We start from the raw sequence: 21,543 nt of genomic DNA on the forward strand, positions 1-21,543 counted from the left end.
GGCGCGGGGCGGGGGGATGAGTGTGCTGTTTTGAGGGAGGCGGCTGGTTCCGGCCCCGCGGGGACGAACGGGCGGCAGCCATGAGCTACGACCGGGCCATCACCGTCTTCTCCCCGGACGGGCACCTCTTCCAGGTGGAGTACGCCCAGGAGGCGGTGAAGAAGGGCTCCACCGCGGTGAGTGAGCGCGGGGAGGCGGGGGGGGGTGTGTGCGCCGGGCCGCCTCGCTGAGGGAAGGAGGCCCGGAGCCGGGCCTGACCCCGTCGCCGCGCTCCCCGGCCTGCCGGCCCCACGGCACGAGTGGGGACGGGCTTGCGGGGAAGGGTGGTCCGTCGCGGTGCGGGCCGCTGCAAGCGCGGCCTCCTTCCAGGGGAGAGATGGCCGCAGGCCGCAGCAGCCGCCTTGGGGCTAAGGGCTGGGTTCGGAGCTGCCTAGGGAAATCTGCCTTTTCCTCAGCGGGGACGATGCCTTGCTGTCTGTAAAGCGCTGGCTCCGTTTCAGGCCGTTACTGTGGTTTTTTTGGGGTTTTTTGGGGGGGGGGGAGTTTTTATGCCTTGAGCCGTCGAACGCGAGGCCCAGCACAGGTGGGTGTCCCTCAGCCTTGACAGCCATGGCAGCGGCTGCTCGTCAGCCTGCAGAGCCTGGAAGGCCGGGTTAGCAGAGCCGCCTCCTCAGGGAACCGAGCTGCTGCCGACCTGCAGCGGAATAGTCATCCTCTATTTCATTATTCTGCGTCTGGTGAAAACGGTGGTATTTTATGCTTGGGCACAACGCAGATTCCCAGTGGATTGGGGAAAGTGTCGGTAAAGGCGTGTAGAAGTAACTTTCTGGCTCCTAGCTTCCAGTTGTCCCAAGCTTTTGCTCAATGAAGGTTTTTTTCATTTGGGGGAGAAAAAAACCCCTGATTTCCAAATAACAAAATACCCGTGAGAAAATTTACTGCCTTTGGGATGGGAATAAATGTAACAAGACTTCATGCCAAATAGGCTCTTCTTTTTTTCAGAAATGAAAAACACTGTAAAAAGGCAATATAATCTACCTCTGTCTTGTCTCTCCTTGAGTAGTTGGTTGAGTTTAATTGTTTTGGTTTTTTTAAACCTCTGTAACACACTAACAGTAGGGCCACCCCGTAAGAAAAAACGATTCCCATCACCCTATGAGAAGCAGTGGGAATGAGTCTGAAAGGTCAACTCTTTTTTTTTCCCTCCCTGATGTTCAAAAAGGTATATTCAAAGTATGAATTAGGATACTGAGGCAGCAAGCTTCTGACAGGCTGCTTGTAGGTTTTAGTTGGCCTAACCTTCAGTGCTTTGGGTTCTGACTAGAGCAATACCAGGGGACCAGCTGTAGTGGTAGTTTTGTTGTTGATCCTGATCTGTGGCTACAGAAACACTAATGGTGGTATTGAGGAGAGTTGGGGAAAACACAGTTGGTAAGAGGAGTGGGAATATATCTCTTGGGAACCACACAGATTTAAAGTGTTATAAGCTGATGATGAAACTGCACCCTGGAACCTAATGCAATTTTTGTTACATCAGTCCCTTCTCCAGGTTGTGGCAATAGGAAATGAAATACTGACTTCAAGCTGAAATAATGTTTACAGTGTGGGGTTTTTCTGTGTGTTTGCTTTTTCCTACTCGTTTCAGTAAAGTCTACAACTACTAGGTTTTTTGGGGCCTAGCTTAACTTTTCTTTTCCTTCTTCTTTTAATGTGTTGAAGGTTGGAGTAAGAGGGAAGGATATTGTTGTTCTTGGTGTGGAAAAGAAGTCTGTGGCAAAACTTCAGGATGAGAGAACTGTACGGAAGATCTGTGCTCTCGATGACAATGTCTGCATGGCTTTTGCAGGTATATTATCCCTTCAGGGTTTTTGGCAGTTATTGGAGCACCTTTGGGTATGTTTATGGATTCTGAGAACATAAAATACTTAGCATAACTGGCTGAGGACTGTGGGGAAGGAGTATATTTCCATGGTTGCTTATTCTTTTTTAAATAAGAGTAGCCTACTGTATGGATAAATATATAGAGCAAGCTAATGATCTAATGATAGGAAGTATGTGTTAAAGTTACTAAGGTCCTCTAGGTTTAATGTGAGGATGAAGACTGAGAACTGATGTGTCATTGGCACAAATATATCCTCTTTAAATATATATATTTAAATTTATATGCATATTCACTATATTTTATATATTTAAAATATTTTAGAATTTACATATTGTATATAAAATACATATTATTAATACATATCACAGGAGCTGTAAGAGACATTTGTCAGTTACAGGGACCTTTTCCCATATGCATCAAGCCCAAAAAGCTACATTTTGCAGTCTTGCATAAAGCAAAGAAAAATCTCCTCTGTTCTAGTTCAGAAGACTCCTCCTGAATGAACTGCTCTGGATTTGAGGCATAGATATTTTAGTTCCACATTCTTCCTGTTCCAGATGCCTTAATTTCCATTGTTCAAAGCTTAAACAGGAGGTATGAAAGTTAAAAAACCCAACATAAATGGAGAGAAAATGTATTTCAGAAGGTTTCTCCTCTTTTCAAGTAGTTTAAAATCTTTGTGTCAGTGTTAGTAATGCTTTAAGGGGAGATCTGATTTAACCAGCAGGAATACTGGGGTTTAGATTTAGAGTGCAGGAATGATAGGATCAGCTACTTCTGCTGCCTTGCTTCCGTAGCTAAGGGTTGTGATATGTGCAGGTGGATTCACAGGCTTGAGGAAAAATTCTCTACAGAAACAAGGCTGTAAATTGGAAATAACATCATTAGCTAAAAAGTAAATTAAGAAATAAATTTCCTGTTAAATTTTTTTTCGTAGGGTCATACTCATTTTTGTCAACTAACATCATGCTGCTGTAGCTTTGTCAACTAGACGAGATTTGCTGGGTGGATAAACCTGGCTTATAGTTAGGGTGGCTGCATAAGAAATAAAATCAATGTGTGTAAGAATTGAGATTGCTTTGCTCATTTGCTGTTAGATGGAATGCTGTCAGTCTGTCAGTAGTATTCTGATGACTTGGTTCAGAATTGCATGTGTTGCCTAACTCACAGACATGAAAGCTGTAAACTAAATCCTCTACTTATTTTGGTACATTAGCTTCTTTCTGTTGCCTTAAAAATGCTCAGCATATTCTTGCTCAGCAAACCTGAGAAAGCGTGATCTCTCATTTGCTTTCTTCATTGCTGTTGACACTGACCTTGTGAGCCTTTTGGGGCAAGACCAGTTGTTTTATTCGTGCATATGGTACGAAGCATGGATCTGAGAATACACTGTCATTTCAGGGCTGACGGCTGATGCCAGAATAGTTATAAATAGAGCTCGTGTGGAGTGTCAAAGCCACAGACTTACAGTGGAGGATCCTGTTACCGTGGAGTACATCACGCGTTACATTGCTAGCCTGAAACAGGTATGTTGGACCGCACAGAGATGCTTAAAAATGTCCTGATGAACAGCGCTTCAGACTAAGTATTTAAAATGTCTGTGCTGGCCTTGTTCTACTCAGCTGGTGAAAATCAGCATAACAAAACACATTGTGGCTGTTTATTGGAAATAGGGATGTAGTAATAGAAGAGGTTGATTAATTACTGTTTGGCTTTTTTTCCCAAGATTAAGAAATTAATTAGTACTTGTAAGGACTGCATAACTACATTTGCGGTATCATCAGGAACACTGCTAATCTACAGCTCTAACTCGCTCTCATAACAATGGTGCTGTGTTATTGTCAAAATGTCTTTGTGGCTCCTGTTTGTTTTTCCTCCTGCTGAGCCACTGCAGGGAGGGGTAAGGAGGGAGCAAATCAGTGCAGTGCTTAGTATGTTTTACATTTGATATTCATGAATTTAAAATGAATTACAGGGTCAAAACGCTCAACTGTGATAAAATTATTTATTTGCTAGTGTATTAAACTGATTTTCAGCAACTAGTGGGGATTAGAAAAAGTCTAATTGACTTGGGCACAGACATGTGTTAGTATAGTGATGATGATAATAGTGTAGTTCTTGTAATAATCACTAGCCTGCCAGAGCAGAATACCACTTTCCGAAGTTTCACTTTGTTCCTTTACAGTAATCTCACATTTGTGTCTTTCATTCTGGCACATTCACGATTTCTATAAAACTGTTACAAACCATAAATCTCGCACAGTAATCCCGCTGTGATAACGCTGCTGGTGTTCGTAGGCACTTCTGGTGTGTGACATGGTAACGACTTTGCTAACTCGGTGTCAGCAGGAGGGCTGTGTATAACACCGGGTTTGCTGTAGCCTGCTTGCCGCGGAGGGTGCTGTGCTTTCTGATGGAATTGTTGCAAATCATTGGTGAAAACATGACTTTGTGTTCAGGTGCCATCATCCTCTTTTTTTGGCTTAAGAGTGCTTGTCAAAGCACGGTGTTACACCTGGGCTTGCAGACTTAGCTCTGTCTGCCTCTCGGCACCACCCAGCAGCTGAGGGAGATTCTTCCCAATAGCTATAATCACGCAGCAAACTTCAGTGGGTGTTAGGAACAGGGGTTAAACAATAACCACCTCTTCCTTGTCTTGTTTGAGGTCTTCTGTAAGATATGGAATCCTAACTTTAACAGGTAGGTTGGTAGGAGAGCCTGCTAAAAATATGCCTTTTCTGGTTGTAGCTTCTACAGTGTCTGCTTTCCACTCTAAAAATGCTTTTAGAACTGCTTCTGAACTAAGTGTCTCTTCTTTCTGATCAGAGATACACACAAAGCAATGGTCGCAGACCTTTTGGTATCTCTGCTCTTATCGTGGGATTTGACTTTGATGGAACCCCCCGGCTGTACCAGACCGATCCCTCTGGTACATACCATGCTTGGAAGGTGAGTTGATTTTGCCTCTTGTGGAGAAGTAATGAAGAATTTGTGAGTTAATGTCTCCTTTAAAGAGAGACTGGTGTAGAAGGAAATCTCACTGGCAGGTGGTGCTGGCTCACAGCTGCAAAACTCCTTAATGATCAGATTTACTGAGAATGGCAGTCTGCAGTTCAGCTTTACTTGGGAAATCTTGTCCTGTTTTCCAAAAAAAACCCACAAGACCAAACCCACACCAGTTGTGCCTGACAACCGTCTTTTTGTGTGGCATGTGGGAAGTAACATGTTCAGTCTCCTGAAAAATACATGGTGATCACAAAATGGTTTCAGATTATGCAATTGCAGAACTCCTGTTTCTTGCTTTTCTAAACTTCTGTTCATTATCTTTTTTCACCTCAATGTTTCCAGGCTAATGCCATTGGCAGAGGAGCCAAGTCTGTGCGTGAATTCCTAGAGAAAAACTATACTGATGAAGCCATTGAAACAGATGATCTAACTATTAAACTGGTCATCAAGGCTCTTCTTGAGGTGAGTCTGCTTCAGATCCCTTGGGTGACTTCTCACTGTGTGCCTGGATTAACTTCTTAAAGGTGAGCACGTGAAAATCTTTGTGCATGTCACAGGAAAGTACTGTAAAAGGATCTGTGAAAACTGTTCATTGTAGGCCATGGGTGTGGGATTAAATTAAAGGTTCAGAATATTTCAGGTAACAATTTCTGTAGTTTACACAGAAGAATTTACTAGCACTCCTCTGGGGAGGAAAACAGACTTCAGTTCTGGGCATTAAAATAAATGCACCAAAGATGTGCTAAACCATATGCAGAATATTTTACTTTTGTATTGAAGTTTAAGATGCAGAAAATTTCAAAAGTCAGATGGTGGAAATGCAGTGTTCTTCACGAGCCACTGGGTGCATTGATGCCAGAATGAAGACCTGTAGTTTTTGAGAGTTACACTGCTACTGGAGTTGAGAGCTTGGAGCTAACAAGCAAAACACTCCCCATCTGTATCTGTTCTCCTCCTAGGAACACTTTGAAAGGGGTTTGTTAGAATTAATTAATGGACATGCTTCTAATACCTACATCTAACTCTTGTTAAGGTTGTGCAGTCTGGTGGGAAGAACATTGAGCTGGCGGTTATGAGGCGAGAACAGCCGCTAAAGGTAAGGTCTTTGTTTTGGTTTTTCTCCCTTTCTCTGATACTGTCCTTGTTGATCTGCATTAACTTCCAGCCCTTAATCTCACATTCTGCCCTGGCAAATATTTCTGTTTATTATTAGTGGCCAAGGAATGTTATTGTGTCTGCACAATGTACCCATGTCTGGATAAATACCAGTTAAGCAATTTAGTTCTGACATGGAAAGAAAGTTAAATAAAAGCCTCTAAGTTGTATTAGTATCTTGAGGGTTACCTGTGTTTCTGTTTTAGATCCTAAACCCTGAAGAAATTGAGAAGTATGTTGCTGAAATTGAAAAAGAAAAGGAAGAAAATGAAAAGAAAAAACAGAAGAAAACATCATGATGAATGAAATTCAACTGCTTAGCTGCTTCTTTTTAATTCAAGTGATGGGTTACTCTGTATAGACAACATGTAGGCATTCCACTTATTCATACTGTGCTCCTCTTGAGACCTACAATAAACCTACTGATTTTTTTTTTAAAGCTGTTATTTTAAACAAATCTGTCTGTTCCTTGGATTTTAATTACCTAGGATTGTTTGGTTGGCTACAAAACAGCAGTAGTGACCCATTAAAGGACAAAGACTTCGCATCTTTTTCCTCAGACCCTCCACTTTGTTTAATGATTCTTTTCTACACTGTCTCCATTGTTAGCTTCTCCCCCCCCCCTTTTTTTTTTTTTTTAATAAGTAGCTGTCTTGACAGAACATAACTACTGTGGAATTACACTTTTTCTTCCCTCACTAGCATCTTCAAAGCTAAATGGCTGGGGTCTGGGCATTAGCCTCATGCCAGCTGTGACAGGGGCTGTTAGGTTTACCCCCAAAGGACTGTACAGAGATGGTGGGTGGTCGTGTTTTGGGAGGTCAGCATGAGAACTGGCTGTTGCAGGCATGTCATCACAGTAGAGGTGCATGACTTAGTGCTTACATAGACAGTGCATGATTCATCTGGTTCAGAATAAAGCATTGCTGTTGTGATTGCCCACTGGTGGAGTTACAGACCAATAGCTTCCTAATGCTAGAACTAACTACAGTGAATGTTACATACAATGTAGTTAAACCACAAAGCTTTCCTCCTTTTGTGTTTACCCTCACACTGCTTCCTCTGTACATCTTACCCACAGGAGTTGGGTTTAACTCGATTTCTGGTCCAGCCTGTTCAGTGTTCCCAGTCCCAGCAGTTGCATGAGCCAGTTCTCTCTTCCCTTCAGCAGAGGGAGATTGCTGACATCCTGCAAGGGATGCAGAGACATGCTGCTGTGCTCCACAGTCACGTTGCTCTTGAGAGGCAGGATCTGCTCTGTGCCATCTACTCGCTGCAGACATTAACATGTATAATGTAATAAACTTAGAAATACATGCATTTGAAGGTGTCAGGTGACAACTGTTTACTCAAATGCTTTAAAACTAGCCCAAAGGAGATGTGAGTGGGAATAAGGAATTCTTTTTCAGAGAGGTATTTGCATTATGGCATCTCCACTGTCCAGTTCTGGCCATGGAGAAGCTCTTTCCAGCTGATCCCGCTGCCGTTGCCATCTCCCTGCTGTGAGAAGGCCGATCAGGACAGTCGTCTGGTGAGCCCAGCCCATGCTCCAGGGCCCTCTGTGACACAGAGGAGGCAGAAACGGGCTGGACTCCTGCTGTGGCCAAGGCCCAGCTCTTCCTGCAGGCACTGGGGAATGCAGCCCTGCTGTCCTGGAGTGGGGCACAAGAAAAGGCTTTATCCACCTGGTCTGGACTCCCAAGGGTATCTCTCTAGTCCCAGCTTTCAGGGAAGAGAGAAGCCGGTCACTTCACTAGTTGTGCTTAGGGTTGGCTTTTTGCATTGCAGAGAAGCCTCAGGCCTCTCCCACACCTGAGCTCTTGCCCACAAGGCTCAGTACCTGCTTGCAGTAGCAACAGGGGCCCTTTTATTATACAAGTTTCCCTATTTATCTCCAGCAAGGGGGTGGAACTGAAACAGCCCTTGAAGGCAGCTCTTCAGGCTGCTGCTGACAACCAACACATGGTTTTACAGGTATAAAGCAAGACTCTGCTGGCAGCAGGCACAGCAAGGACTGAAGGAGTCCCAGTGCCCTGCAAGAGGCAGCTCAGCTAGAGGAAACCCCTGCCCCAGGACACCTCACCCCCCTGAGGGTCCTGAGGAAGGCTGCTCAGAGATGGCCTGGACTGCTCCAGGCAGCAGACACAAACCTGCAGTAACTCTCACACACTCCCTGGCCTCTTGCACCACAACTAAGCTGTTTACAGCTCAATGCAACACAGCAAGAGTGTGGGCAGAGTATCACACAGGAATCAAGGACAGGAAAGCTGCAGTGCTGCTTCTGCTCAGGAAAGCACCAGACTACATCAGCCCGAGAAAGCGAGTTGCTGGAATACAGTGTTGTTTCATTTATCAGTCCTTGGGCTGGAATGTTGAAGTCACAAGAGCTGTGTTTGGTTCCCTGCACAAGTCACCACAATCACTCCCTCATGTTGTGAATCTTCCACCTGGCAGCTGACAGGGCTGCAGCAGAGCCCCAGGGACCACTGCCTGCCCCAGACCCAACAGGAATGAGCATTCCCAGTGGAGAAGGGCTCACCATTAACAAGTCCAGGGGCTGAGCCACAGCCATCAGTGCCCTCACACAGCAGAATGAGCCAGGTAGAGGGCTCAACTCTGCAGAGGCTGGGACATGTCCCTGCTACAGGAACTTCAGCAGTGTCAGTAGCAATGACTGTGTCTTAAGTATTAGATCAGAGGCTTTACTGTAGAAACAAGGGGAATCACTGCCTTAAAAACTAATAAAAAGGCATTACACAGACATTAATGATTATTTCTTGTTTTGCCACAGCCACCTCTGACAAGTCAGTTGACTCTGGCAGTGCAATTCCATCTTTACACTTGATGTCACACTGACTGTTTTGCCAGCAAAGAAATTAGAGGCTTGCAGCAGCTTCCCAGTAAGCTGTTTCAGCACACACCCTGTTTTGCTGGTGTGAGCCCAGATACTGAAGGCATTTGTGGCTACTGAACCAGCAGCACTGCCACCCAAAACAAACTCTAGTCAAGCCCCACAGCTCAGGGCGGTTTAGGCAACAGTAACACTCATAGGCTGATTCCTCAACAAGAGAGCCAGACCCAGAACACAGGGGAACTGTGATGAGGGAGGTCAGTGCCTGCATTAGGGTTTTAAGCCCTTTTCAAATACTGTGTAAAACTTTGCAGACCGGCAACACAGTTTTCTCTGACTTAGATCTGAGCCCTGCTAGGACAGGCACCTGACAAGTTGTACAGACTGATGTTACTGAGCTACATACAGAACAAAGTAGGAGGGAAACATTAAACATTTACATGTTTATTATAATTACAATTTACATTACTCCAAAGAGCAGCCCCACTGCTATGTTCTAATTCTTAGCAATGAAGTCCTACAAAAATAAATCCAAGCTTTTACAGTAACCTAGGTCAATGCATAACTAAAAAATTCTAGCTATGTAAGGGGTTCAGTCATCAAGGTGCTTTTTCAACAAAATTCCCTACCAACCAAAAAAGGGACACATGCCTACAGCAATTTAACCCACTTATTCATGCAAACAAATGTAACCCCTCCCTCCCAGCCCCTTTCCCCACATACAGATTCTTAAAAAGAAAAACAACTAAACTATTTACAGTATGGGGGGTATAGAGGAAACAAATTAAACATGCCCATCTGTTAAGCTTCATTATATGGACTCCCATCCCTAGTTTAATGAAAACATTCCATAGTGTTCCACCACAGTCTACTAGTGTACAGAGAACTGTTTGCATTTGGTACTACCTATGAGCAAGGTACAAACTGAGGCAAGAAGTTGGAGCTTCAGGTCTCCTTCCCAGACAGCCAACTACTGCCAAAAACTCTATTCCGAGCACACGAGCAGAGACACTTGCCGCCCCTGTCCTGCTGAGGACACAGCTCACTGTGCCCCCACACTGCCCACACCCAGTAAGGAGCTCCGAGCCTCTGAGGAACACCCAGCACCCTTCAGCTCAAGGGAGAGTCACAGTTCTGTGTAAACCTGCAGTACCTCCACATTAGTACCAGCTGACAAACAGTTGTACAGTCATTTACACTACTACATGATCAACAATCCAGTATTCCCAAGTGACAATATACATAACTCCTCAGCACCAGGAATCCATTCTTCCAGATACCAAGTGCTACTTCACACCTGCTGCCAAGAACAGTGAGACCAGCAGCACCAAAGAATCCATTTGGTTACTCAGAACAAACAAATTATAGCTGGTTTATTTCAAGTGAGCTTTGGTTCCATGTTAAAATAGCATGATTTATCTTCTTCAGGGTTCAGAAAAGGAGTCTGACTTTAAGCTTAGACTATAGCAGCCTTTGAGAGACCCAGAAAGAAGAACAATGTAAGTTAGTCTGCACTTAAAAAAAACACAAACAAAAAAGACACCCTGAAGAAGGTACCCCTGAACACATTCCCTCTTACAAAGAATATTCCAGCTGACAGTTGCTGGTCCAAAATAAGTCCAGAATATAAGCAGTAGTACATGAAGTTCTGTCACTTGAGCTGAGACAGTAAACAATATGAACCATTTTCCCACATTAGTGCAGCAGTTGGTTGTTTTCTTTCTATATACAGTTTCATCCTCTCAGGAGAGATGTTAGAACCTATTCAGGAAAAAAGGTAGAGTTAGATTTGATGTCATGGGGATCTTCTCCCAAGAAAAAGAAAAGCAGCAAAGTTTACACCCATGTATCAACTGAAATGCTTAGCTAGAGCCTCAACTCAAACAAGCAGCTCCTGCTTTCTCAGACAGAAGGCTAGCCCAAGAAATAAACAGAACAATCAACACGTTAAAGAACATGTTAAAACCGCTCACATTTCCTTCTACCACTAAGAAGGATACATCAGGTACAATAAGGAACAATTCTTGATATATCCATGAGACTGGAGAGCAAGAGAGGTTGCACAGACAGTTCAGGCAAGGAAGAAGAGACAAACCTGGCTCAGAGACAGTATTTGTTCTCACTAAAAAACTTGCCTCTGAAGTTACACTCTGCCAGTACCAGCTCTGTGAGTGGTTTGGTTTCGCCTTGCTGCTCCGCTACCCCTTCCACCTCGAAATCCACCACGAAAGCTGCGGCCACGAAGGAACCGTCCAGACACTCCAAATGTCTCTGTATTGAGCTTCCTTTCTTCAGCCCACGTGGTACGCCTAGAACTGAACAAGACTGCATTCAGATTTAATATAAACATTAAATAGCCACCAACTCATTTAGCTAGGAAGCTTCAAGCACCCTATTTTGTTGAACTAAATTGCAACAAGAACCAACTGCAGCATATACATGCTCACTAACACAATTCCTCTGCTAAGCATGGATTTGAAAGTGACAGCTGTTGGCTTTTGTAAGCTACTTTCATACTGGAAAACTAAAGATGGGCCTAGAAAAGGGTTGAACATGGTCTTACTAGCATCTCAAACCCTATCTTTTTTTCTTGAAAACTACAAACTCTTCACTCCAGTAAAGCATCTCCAGAAACACAGGAAGCCCCATCACAACTGAGGTTCAGCAGACTGCTACTGAGGTAGCTCCACAACCAGTGTGTTTCTTCCTCAGCAGAGCCTGCCTAGCCCTGAACACTTTACAGCGAGCACTTGGAAGAAAGCTTTGCTAAAGAGAAGCAGAAACATTACCACATACTGGCATTAAGGGGATGTCTGACCTCACCAAGCAGTTGATAACATCAGTGTCAGCAGCAAAAGATGAAGCTTTCTTTTAATATTCACAACATTTAGCTTAATGCATTTCCACAGACAGACCTGACCTCTCTGCCCAAACTCCAGGCTTAGCTTGCTCCTGTCTGCAAGTTGCACCATCTTCAGCACAGCATGACCCTGACACCTCCTCCCACAAACAAGATAAGAAATTTGTTTAAAATCAATGGGTTCAAAGTTGGTACTAGGAAATAGAACGGGAAATTCCTGTGTCATAGTTTAGGCAAGTGTATCAGTTGAAGTCCTTGCTTTTTGTTTGATCCCACTGCGTGAAGCTTGGTTAGTATCACTTGTGAGCCATCAAATGCATGCCAATACTCCCTTCTAAAAGACTGTTGTGCTGACTTTCTTGCATTCTAAGATTTTTAAAGAATTAAACCATGTGACAATTATGTCTAGAATTCTATGCCTAAAGTTGCATTAAAAAAAGCAAGCTTTTAGAAAGTGCTCACCTAGATTTCAGTTCTGAAGAAATGTTGTCAAAGAAAGACTTGGATTTATCATAATAGCAGTTGGGTCCCAGAAGGTCCTCCTCTGCATTACCGTCATTGTTTTGAGTTGCCACTCCAGGGTCCCCCTTTTCTTCCCCCGTCTCGGCTTTGTCATCTGAAGATAATAAAACGTATTACACTTCCTTGACGCATACTGAAGAGCCATCTGTTCTCTTGCTCCCTCAAAAAAGATTTGAGATGCTGCCACATGTAATCATGCAGTTTCTCAGAACGAGTTTGTCTATGCAGTGTTTACTACTAGCTCAGCAATTCATATTTAATGAAGTCACAAACCTTTAAAATTTAGTTTCTTCTTGAATTCTTTATCAAGTTCCTCTCTGTTGAATTGTGCATTTGCACTTTCAAAGTCAAAGTCACCTTCAAACTTTATTGTATTTTCCTTCACAGTAGTTGGTCTGTTTTGTCCTCTAGAACGGTTTCTGGTTCTCCTGTTTCCTGAAAGCAGGAGAGTTTAAAAACTTGGTAACACAAGGAGGTTAAACAACTTGCTCAAAACCAGAGGAAACCAGGGTTAGAACTCAGGAGTTTCTGGCTTCCAGTCCTGTGGTTAGGCCCCACCTCTTTGAAAGTAACTTCTGAACTTGGCTGTGGAAGACATATTATAGCAACAGTTTAATTTTCTGAAAAGCATTCCTAGATGTCAGTCTTACCATTAAGACAAGAGTATACCCAACTTTCTTTCCAGTGTGAGGAGAAGAAATCAGAACAAGTACTACACCAAGAAAAGCTGAGGGAAGCAGGGAAAACTATCTTTCCTGTCTGCTGTTCATCTGCAAGCATGGTACTGTAATTAGTCTACAAACCTGTCATGATGGCAAAGAGAAGCCAGTCACTGGTTTCAGAAAATCCACCCAAGACTCATCTACCCACAAAGGGAGCTTGGACTTTGCATAGTTTCCGATTTCCAACTGAGATGCTATCAAGCCCTTTTTGGAAAAGCTAGAACCCCTTCTACAGTGCTGCCCTCAGGCACATTAATTTGAAGACCTGAGAGGCTGAAGTTTTGTTTCCTGACTTTTCACATTTTGCTTTGGCAGAAATACCTGTTTGAATTTAATTTCACTTTCTTTTGACCTGTACTTGAACTGCAGTCTTGAGATAAGAAGTCTGCTCTTTGGGAGCAAGGGCTCCATAATACCCCTCAGTTATAGGAGCTCTGAAAATTCTTAAACAGGCTGCCCTTCCCAGTAAAAATACTTCAGGTTTCAGAGAAATCTAGTTGCTGCTGCCAACTCATAGCATCAATTTTTATAATGTACCTTCAAGTTTTCTAGAAAAGACAGTAGAATTCTGCCCCTGGAGCATTCTGAACTTCTGTGACTCCAGAACCTATTTTGTCAGGGAAGCATCTCTGGATGCCCAAAGCTTTATCAAACTTTATTTTGCTCTCAGTCTTCTGTCCAATAATCCTTCCCTGAAGGTAACAGTATTTGACTTTCTAGGCTAATGCGACTGTTTAGTGGCAGGTTAACCTACCTGATCTTCTCCTTTGAGGTCTTCTGTTTTCATCATTCACCTGTCCTTGGGTTTGCACAGGTGCAGCCTGAACAGTATCTACTGAACAAGAAGGATAAACTTAATAAAGGAGCACAAGAACAAAGCCAAAACAGTTTAGTCTTGCTATGCACCTTTGAAGGATGCTTCAGAACAGGAATTTAAAGGTGAAGTGGTACATACATACCATTTGTCTTACTGTTGCCCTGTGGAACCTGCCGCCCATTGCGTTGAACCCCTGGAGTTACTTTCACCGGGGGTGGCTTTTGTGAATTCATGTTGTCAACTGGGCCAGTCTGAACAGCCTGCTCTACCATGGGGCTTTTGCGGACTGGGTGAACAGAAGGAAAGCCAGCACCTGGAAAAAATCCCAATGACTAAGTGCCTCTCAGAAAATGTGCCAATGCTATTCAAACCCTACCCACTTCTATGGAGAAACTGTTTTGTCAAGAATTACTCAAAGCCTTGAGTGTTTATCATTACATGCTCTCTTTAAATGGCATATATACTAGGTAAGGCACTAATGCCATACAAGTGGTGGCTCTCAAATCCAGAGCCTTAAAATCAGGAAATCTACCCATTTGTTTCTTAAACCAAGTTAGACACACATTAGATAAGCAAGCCAGGTCAGTCTCTTAGACAGTTTATACCAAAATCTAATTTCTAGGTGTATCCTTGGTTATGCAGGATTTTACTTTACATAAAACTTTAAATCTGAAGCAAAAATCCACCATTTTGAAACTGCTGAAGAAAGCTTCCCCACTTTGTCAAAGAAGTTTTGCAGCAAAAGCTTAACCACCTTTACTACATCCCATTTTGTAAGCTGCTTTTAGAAGTCCTTCAACCTCATTGCTTATTGTTAGCTTTCAGACAAAGAAAACCTGAAACCAGACCAGGATCTCAAAGTTACCCTTTTAAATTCCTTCTTGGTCAAGGCCAAAGTGTTACCAAGACTTCTGTTGCTCTTCCATCCAGGCTTATTTATTCACACTACAAAACATGTAAATACTTTTCATGGTTTGGTATACCTTACACCAATTATATTAAAAAGTGACAGTCTTCAGTACTCAGAAGAAACACTGCATTCTAGGTTTAATTAGAAGTTTTGGAGTACTACAGGTTTATGTAGTTATGCATAAGAACTGCTTGGAAGCAAACTTTAACTGAGTATACTTAAAGAGCAAGAAAAGTGAAAAGCTGAAGAGTACACAAAAACCAAGCCACTAACACTTCTGGGTCACCCAAGTCCACATGAGATATACCCAGTAGGTAACACCATGCAGGTTCCCAGTTAATGTACACCTGGAAAACTTCCAAGACAAACAGACATATCCTAAGGATTATTCAGTAGGACAAAGCTGCTGTGCAAGTTTAACATGAGAAAGTTTCAAAGCTTAGCCAGAATATTGAGAAAGTACGTACAGATAGATGGCCAAAACCAGAGAGTAAGTAAAAACAGTTTCATGCCAAAACAAGCATACATGCTTAAGTTAAAAACAGATGAAACTAATTACCATGTTTAAATGCAGGCTGCACCTGGTCTCTCTGCTCTGAGGATGGTCAGTCTAGTATCTCTACCTCCTTTAAAAGTTTTTGCACATAGAAGCAAGCACCCAGAACTACATTATCTCAGCTTACCACAACTCAAATTGCTTACTGTTAGTCATGCTTTACTACTTAGGAGTCTTGACAAGGTACTATGCCCCTCCATGCATGAAATCTATCCTGACATTTCCTCAATTACAGCAATACTCCTGAGTATTCTATTAACCTATGTCTCTAACAGCAAGGCCACCCACAATTTAAGCAGTGTGCTTGTCTTTCCAGGAAAGACTAATTTATTCCTTGCCCAGTCTCTAAGGTGACACATGTTCCTGGATAGGATGCAGCACATCCTAAACCTCAGCCCTCTCCTGATACTTACACAAGAGGATCCGCTGTCCTGTACTTTTTCATTCTCCTGTCTCTCTAATTGATACTTCTAGGACAGGAGGAATGCTTCATGTAATGAAAGGCAAAAATAGCTGAGAACAAACTAGTTCTACTAGCATTACCCATATAAGTACTATCATTCTAGGAGGGGTTAACAAGAACAAGAGTGTTTGCAAGTGCCATGCAGTTCTTCCAAATATTTGGAGTCCTCAAACTGCTGTTACCCTTGGAAGAGAGCTGATGGGGCTCTGAAGACATGTCAGGCTCTGAAACAGGTTGTGGAGACGGAGAAGAACTAGGGCTGGAAGCAGCTGCTGATGCTGGAGGGCTTACCAATTTCTCTAAAGAGATAGAGGGAAGAAGAGAAAGCAAAGATATATGGATAAGATACAAGGTAGTGAAACATCTGAAGGACTTGGAAAGAGATACAAGAATCTCTAGAACAGCATTAGAGCAGCTTATTTACACTCCTCTCTGGGAATACAAGTTCTTCTTACATGTGATGTGTATGTAAGGTATGTTTGGTTAGAAATGAACTGGCCTCAACTGTTAGGTATTCACATTACTTTCAGAAAGAAATTTCAGCTCTTTAGTTTGTTTCTTTCGTGTGCGTGTGTGTGTGTCTGCGCGTGTGTGTAAGTGAAACGCAGGCCTCCTTCCAGTAAGATCATTGCACAAAGTTGTTAACTACTTATTCACTGCTTGTTGCAGCCTGACACTTGGCAAGGAATTCAGTATTAGTTATTGTTATTTGGTTTCACAGTAGCTGCATACAAAGGACCGTACCTTTATTCTAGCAAGTGAAGTTTTTACTTACCTAAACCTAACGAAGCTGCATACTGCTGGCTAAGTAAAGAGCTGGCAGCAAGCTGGCTGTAAGGTGGCATACCTCTAAACGGGCTGTAAGGCACATGTGGCTGAAAGGATGATGTAGAGGCAGAGCCCAGTGAAGACTGTAACAAGACAAAGTACATTTCCATTTACAGTGTCCAGACATGACTTGCTTTGGCAGTGATTCTCTACTTCACATACAGCATTGCTAAAGCTTAAGTAAATACTGAGAAGGGTTAGTTTACCTCTATGATTTTCCTGCATTGTCAGCTAGGTAGACTAGCTCTGGCCTTTGCTGACTGAAGTCTTTAATGCTGCTGCTGCTATTTTTAACATTACAACAAAATTCAGGATGCTTCAATCTGAAGATTCCTGGAGACACTTACTGGCCTTCATGTTTGTAAGTTTATACCAAAATCAAGTCTTTCATCACCAATGTTCTATCAGAGCTTTCTATCAACACTTCAGACTAACTTACTTGAACAATGGCAGGATCTTGTGGCAGAGTATGTTGAGCTTTTGGAGGTTCACAGACAGTGATGTCTTTGATGTCACTTCCTCGAAAAATAATGTATTCATAGATTTCTTCTCTCGGAGGAGCAGGTCTGTCTGTGGGCCGGTCTTCAGTACCAAAGGATCGCACTTTAGCATTAGAAAGATTACTGTCAGTCCAGTGTTACCATTGCAGCATTGCGTTAAGTTATTTATGCAATTAAAAAGTACTGTTGTAATACTTGCCAAAAGTAACAAAAAAAAAGGTTACCTCCAGAACCCTGAATCTCCTATCAAACACATCTCTTCCCTCAAATGCCAACTTTTTGAGCAGCCTGCATAAACAGTTTTGTTTACATCAAGCTGTGAAGGTAAAGACCATAGACCAGCTGGAGTGAAGAATCTATTCCAAAACCAAGGACTTCCCCACAGTGCTATATTATCATATTCCCCTTCTCTCCCCAGCACCTGTCCCACGTAGGCATTCAGCTTGAGACAACTGCCACTGCAACAGACCACAGGAGAGACCCCTGAAGCAGCAGGGTAATAATCTTGGAAGGCTTTAGAGCTCAGATTTGCACCTTTGGTTTCATACATTTATTACACAGATAGAGGTGAAGTTTTATCAATGACAAGAACTTCCTATTAAAATTCTCTCTCTACTCCATGCCACTGGCTTTATGATTAATATTCCACTGACTACAAAGCAAGCTTTTACTGAAACATCTAAAACCTCAGTGCCTACCGAGGCTTTACTGAGTCCCAACTATCAGAACACCTGAGCAGGTACTAACCAGTGACATTACACATTAGAGTGGAAAAAAAGCTGCAACTGACTGCATGGCAGCTACCAGGTAGAAGCAAAAATTAATTTGAGCCATTGAACAGATCAGACTCAGACTTACTGGGTTGTCAGTGCAGGAAAATATGTAGCATAGTTACATCAGACACTGAAAGCTTAAAATGGGCTAGAGAATGAGCATGGTCTACATGCACAGAGATTTTTTCAGCCACAAGTTACAGAAGCTCACTGAGTTTACTAGTCTAGTTGTTTTCCATCTTCTTGAAGCTTTGCCAGTTCAGATAGGCACCTGCACATACTGGTTTGATGCATGCTTTCTGGCAATAGAAGAATTCTGTACTGGAGCTGCATCAATTGCTTCTAACAGGTTAGCACAGAAGTACTCAACATCTCTGCCAGGACACACCATGATTCCTGCAGTACCTTTACAAATTACATCCTTAACAGACCTTTCACAAGCACCTGCCATGTCACAATCTGTGGTGATGTGCCAGCCAGCTGCCACTCCCACTGCACAGCTAGAAAGATATAAGCACAGACAGCCCTGTCACATGGATGATAGGGGACGGGGAGGCACCACAGCTTCCCCAGAAAGAGGGCAGCAAAAAGTGGATCCACTCAACCCCAGTGCTGAGCATCCCTGGTACACTATCCTATTACGAGCATTGATGGTTGTAGACAGGGCTACTCATCAAGAGTCCTGTTTGCAGAGGTGAAAAGTTTTATCCAGGTGGTTCCTCCCACCAAGCAGCAGTTAGTCCTGCAAGCAGTCTTCACCTCTGTTCCACATGTATGGGAGCTCACAGGGAGCAGCAAGCCAATGCCAAATTTTGTCCCTACCACACTAACGCTGTTTAGCACCTCAGCTTACACCTGCTGGAAGGGAATCTTAACTAATGCAAGGACAAGCCATCAGTCACTTCCTTTGAAAAACCATCTTCCATTGGTTCCTAGGGTATATAACCTCTCCGAGTTATTTTAGCTCTCCAGCTGCTGTTTGATCATATTACAGCTGTAACCTAGTCAACTAGAAGCAGATTATAAACTGAAAGCAATGCTTGTGGCCTTTTAGACATGAACCGTACCACTGATATCCCTGCTCAAGATTAGATTATTACAGCACACAGCTCATGGCAAGACATACTAAAGCTATCCAGGGACTACTGCAGAATCTCACAGCTAGCACAGAAAGCACCACATCTTCTCTGAGCGCTAGGATCAGCCTGTCAGCTTCCACATGGAGAAACACATGACCTGCAAAGCCCAAAGCTGTCCAGGCAGCCTCTCAGTTGGCTGGTCCCAAGGTTTCTAACTGAAAAGGTGGAAAACTATGTCCTTGTTGTAGACAAAATAGCAATGAGTGCATTTGAGAGGGCTCAAGGAGTTGAGCGCGCCTGTCCCTGCATTTGAAGTTTAACGGCTTCTGGCACATCACAAAGCACAGCTTTAAGTTTTTGCGGAGGTCTGAAGGGCTGTCTCCTGTGAAGAGTTACAGTGACTATCGTTTACAGATGAACAGGAAATCAATCCCACACCATGCTGCAGCTAGTGTTTTACAATATAGCTTGTACTCATGTGTAGGGGTCTGTTGAGCTAGACCTCTGAAGGGTCAGGAAGCATAACAAGAATGACTGGATGTCTGGAAAGGAGAGCTTACACAGATTATTTCTTGCTCAAAAACTCTAGTTTCTTCAGACTTCTACAGAAGGGGGAGTAAGTTTCTGGTGTTCACTGCCGACAGGGCAGTAATGGGCTTAAACATCCTTTGTAAAGTTTAGCAACCAACAAGACAACTTTCCTGCAGTGCTTAATTAAGCACATGGAATCTCCTTATCCAATGTTAAGATATTCTGCATGTGTTGAGATTTAACAGGAACCAAATACAAATCAATTTAAGTTAGCCCTGCTTCAAGTAAGAAGCAGAACCAGATTCCTTCCTGAGGTCTCTTTCAACCTACATTTTTCTTTGTATCACTCAGATGATAGAAATCAAGAGAATAGCACTTACATTACATACTGAAGAAGTCACCTGAGCCTTCAACACTGGCATCTAGGACTTAATAATAATTTACTAGCTATCTGGACAACTTCAACTGCATGTCAGTAATTCATGGTTCTTCTGACTCTTCAGAGATCAAGCGTTTCAAACCGCTGTCCCCCCCCAAGCACAGGGTTGATATTGCTGTCACCGACTTTAACATTGTTGCTATGTTCATAATTCTGACACTAATTTTGATATAAAGTCTCTAAATTTAGAAAAACCCTCTGAGCTAAAATGAAAAGCAGGGTTTGTACTGTAAAGTTTATAGAGCAGCACTTTAAGTGGGGAAAAATGTATTCTTCATCTATTGTAACAACTACTTCTTAGGCATTCCAGTTCATCAAAACTGAACACTAAGAGACCAATAAATACAAGAACTGCCAGAAATCTTACGCAGAACATGTACTTTCTCACACCATAAAGCACTTTAATCACATATGCCTTTGAAACACACCACTTAAGCTCTGAAGCAGCAAGTACTATGTGGAAGCCAGAATTATGCGAGAAACCATTTCTACTGCTGCCGGGTAAAGGTGAAGACCTTCCTGCAACCTCTCAGTTACTCCAAGTAAAACACTAAAATAAATACCTCCATTTGTACATTTAAATAAACAGCTACATCCCTAGAACAAAAGTGAATTTGGGAAAACTTGCATTTTTAACTTCAGAATACAGACTAGTAGGTGTCAAATACTCATGTCCAGCATCACATAAACATCATTATAATGAATACTGTGGCACAGGCTGCCTTGAGAACAGTTGAGTATCAGGCAAGTCAGTGTCTCGTGCCAGCAGTTAGTCTTTCAAAACAAAAGATGTTTGGTTTGTGGGCAATCCCGATGGGTTGCTGAAGGCAACCAAGAAGGTGTGAGCTTCCCAGAACAGGGAAGGACAAAACTGAGGCAAAGAAAAAGCTGATGCACGTTAGCTCAGGTACCCAAGCTGAACATTAAAAGCAGTACAGAAATAAGATCTCGTTTGAGAGACTAAACAAGACAGGGCAGGTTTTTTGAGAGTAAATACGGGAGTTCCCAGCACAAGTGACAACTGAATCCAAATGACACCACTTAAGTAGAAGATAAAGATCACTATTTCTACAGGGAATCAAGACCCAGAGCCTTGATGAGCAGCCTGCAAGGTAGGAAGAGCCAGACCCACACGCAGATCCCCCACAGGGCTCTCTACACCAGCTCTCACCCTCCTCACCTGAGCAGAGTCCAGTTATCGATCACGAAAGGAACAAAGACACATCAACAGCAACTCCGTTTTCCCCAGCGCTGGCCTGGGGCCCTGCTCAAGCCAAGCACCGAGATACCGCCGAGCATCCCCGTACAGACAGGAGAGAGGAACCAAACCACCAACGTCGCCCTCCCGGCTCTGACAACAGTAAGAGGAGCCAGCACCGCCGGCAGCTCCTCTTCCTCTTCAGGGCACTGCTAACTTCCCGTGAAAAACCACGGGCCCCGCAGCACCCCGGGCCCTGCCCGCCCCGCCGGCTGGAAGCGCCCTCTGGGGAGGCACGGCAAGCCCCCCGCCACGGCCCGTCCCCGCGTCGCGGAGCGGCCTCCCAAATGCTGACTCACGGAAAGGCAGCAGCGCCGAAGAAGGCACGGGGCTCCAACCCCCCCCCCCCCCCTCCCCCCCGGCTCCCCGCAACCCGCCCCGGCCGCCAGCG

General features: G+C 43.5%; 2 protein-coding genes across 3 annotated transcripts in view; one reads left to right on the forward strand and one right to left on the reverse strand.

Moving 5' to 3' along the window:
- The first annotated feature begins 6 nt into the window (after positions 1-6).
- Positions 7-6,492, forward strand: PSMA7 (proteasome (prosome, macropain) subunit, alpha type, 7). 2 transcript variants are annotated; one of them, XM_010569562.1, is made up of 7 exons: positions 7-176; positions 1,720-1,846; positions 3,284-3,408; positions 4,709-4,831; positions 5,231-5,350; positions 5,922-5,984; positions 6,250-6,492. In XM_010569562.1, the coding sequence occupies exons 1-7, from the start codon at positions 81-83 to the stop codon at positions 6,340-6,342; spliced, it is 747 nt and encodes a 248-aa protein (XP_010567864.1). In that variant the 5' UTR covers positions 7-80; the 3' UTR covers positions 6,343-6,492. The 2 variants fall into 2 exon arrangements, with proteins under 2 accessions (XP_010567864.1, XP_010567865.1); XM_010569563.1 differs by having other exon boundaries at positions 5,231-5,354; positions 6,250-6,313.
- A 2,828-nt stretch (positions 6,493-9,320) lies between these two features.
- The window catches only part of LSM14B (LSM14B, SCD6 homolog B (S. cerevisiae)), a 13,649-nt gene continuing 1,426 nt past the window's right edge, over positions 9,321-21,543 (reverse strand). Inside the window, exons 3-12 of the mRNA XM_010569770.1 lie at positions 21,452-21,514; positions 17,012-17,175; positions 16,520-16,655; positions 15,927-16,043; positions 13,958-14,128; positions 13,753-13,833; positions 12,550-12,711; positions 12,217-12,370; positions 11,030-11,209; positions 9,321-10,655 (exon numbers count right to left, since the gene is read on the reverse strand). Of these exons, the coding sequence (XP_010568072.1) occupies positions 11,038-11,209; positions 12,217-12,370; positions 12,550-12,711; positions 13,753-13,833; positions 13,958-14,128; positions 15,927-16,043; positions 16,520-16,655; positions 17,012-17,175; positions 21,452-21,514 (1,220 nt within the window). The 3' untranslated portion in view covers positions 9,321-10,655; positions 11,030-11,037. The remainder of the gene's footprint in view (positions 10,656-11,029; positions 11,210-12,216; positions 12,371-12,549; positions 12,712-13,752; positions 13,834-13,957; positions 14,129-15,926; positions 16,044-16,519; positions 16,656-17,011; positions 17,176-21,451; positions 21,515-21,543) is intronic.

The sequence above is a fragment of the Haliaeetus leucocephalus genome, unplaced genomic scaffold (assembly GCF_000737465.1).
Source record: "Haliaeetus leucocephalus isolate CR32 unplaced genomic scaffold, Haliaeetus_leucocephalus-4.0 Scaffold273, whole genome shotgun sequence".
NCBI lineage: Eukaryota > Metazoa > Chordata > Aves > Accipitriformes > Accipitridae > Haliaeetus > Haliaeetus leucocephalus.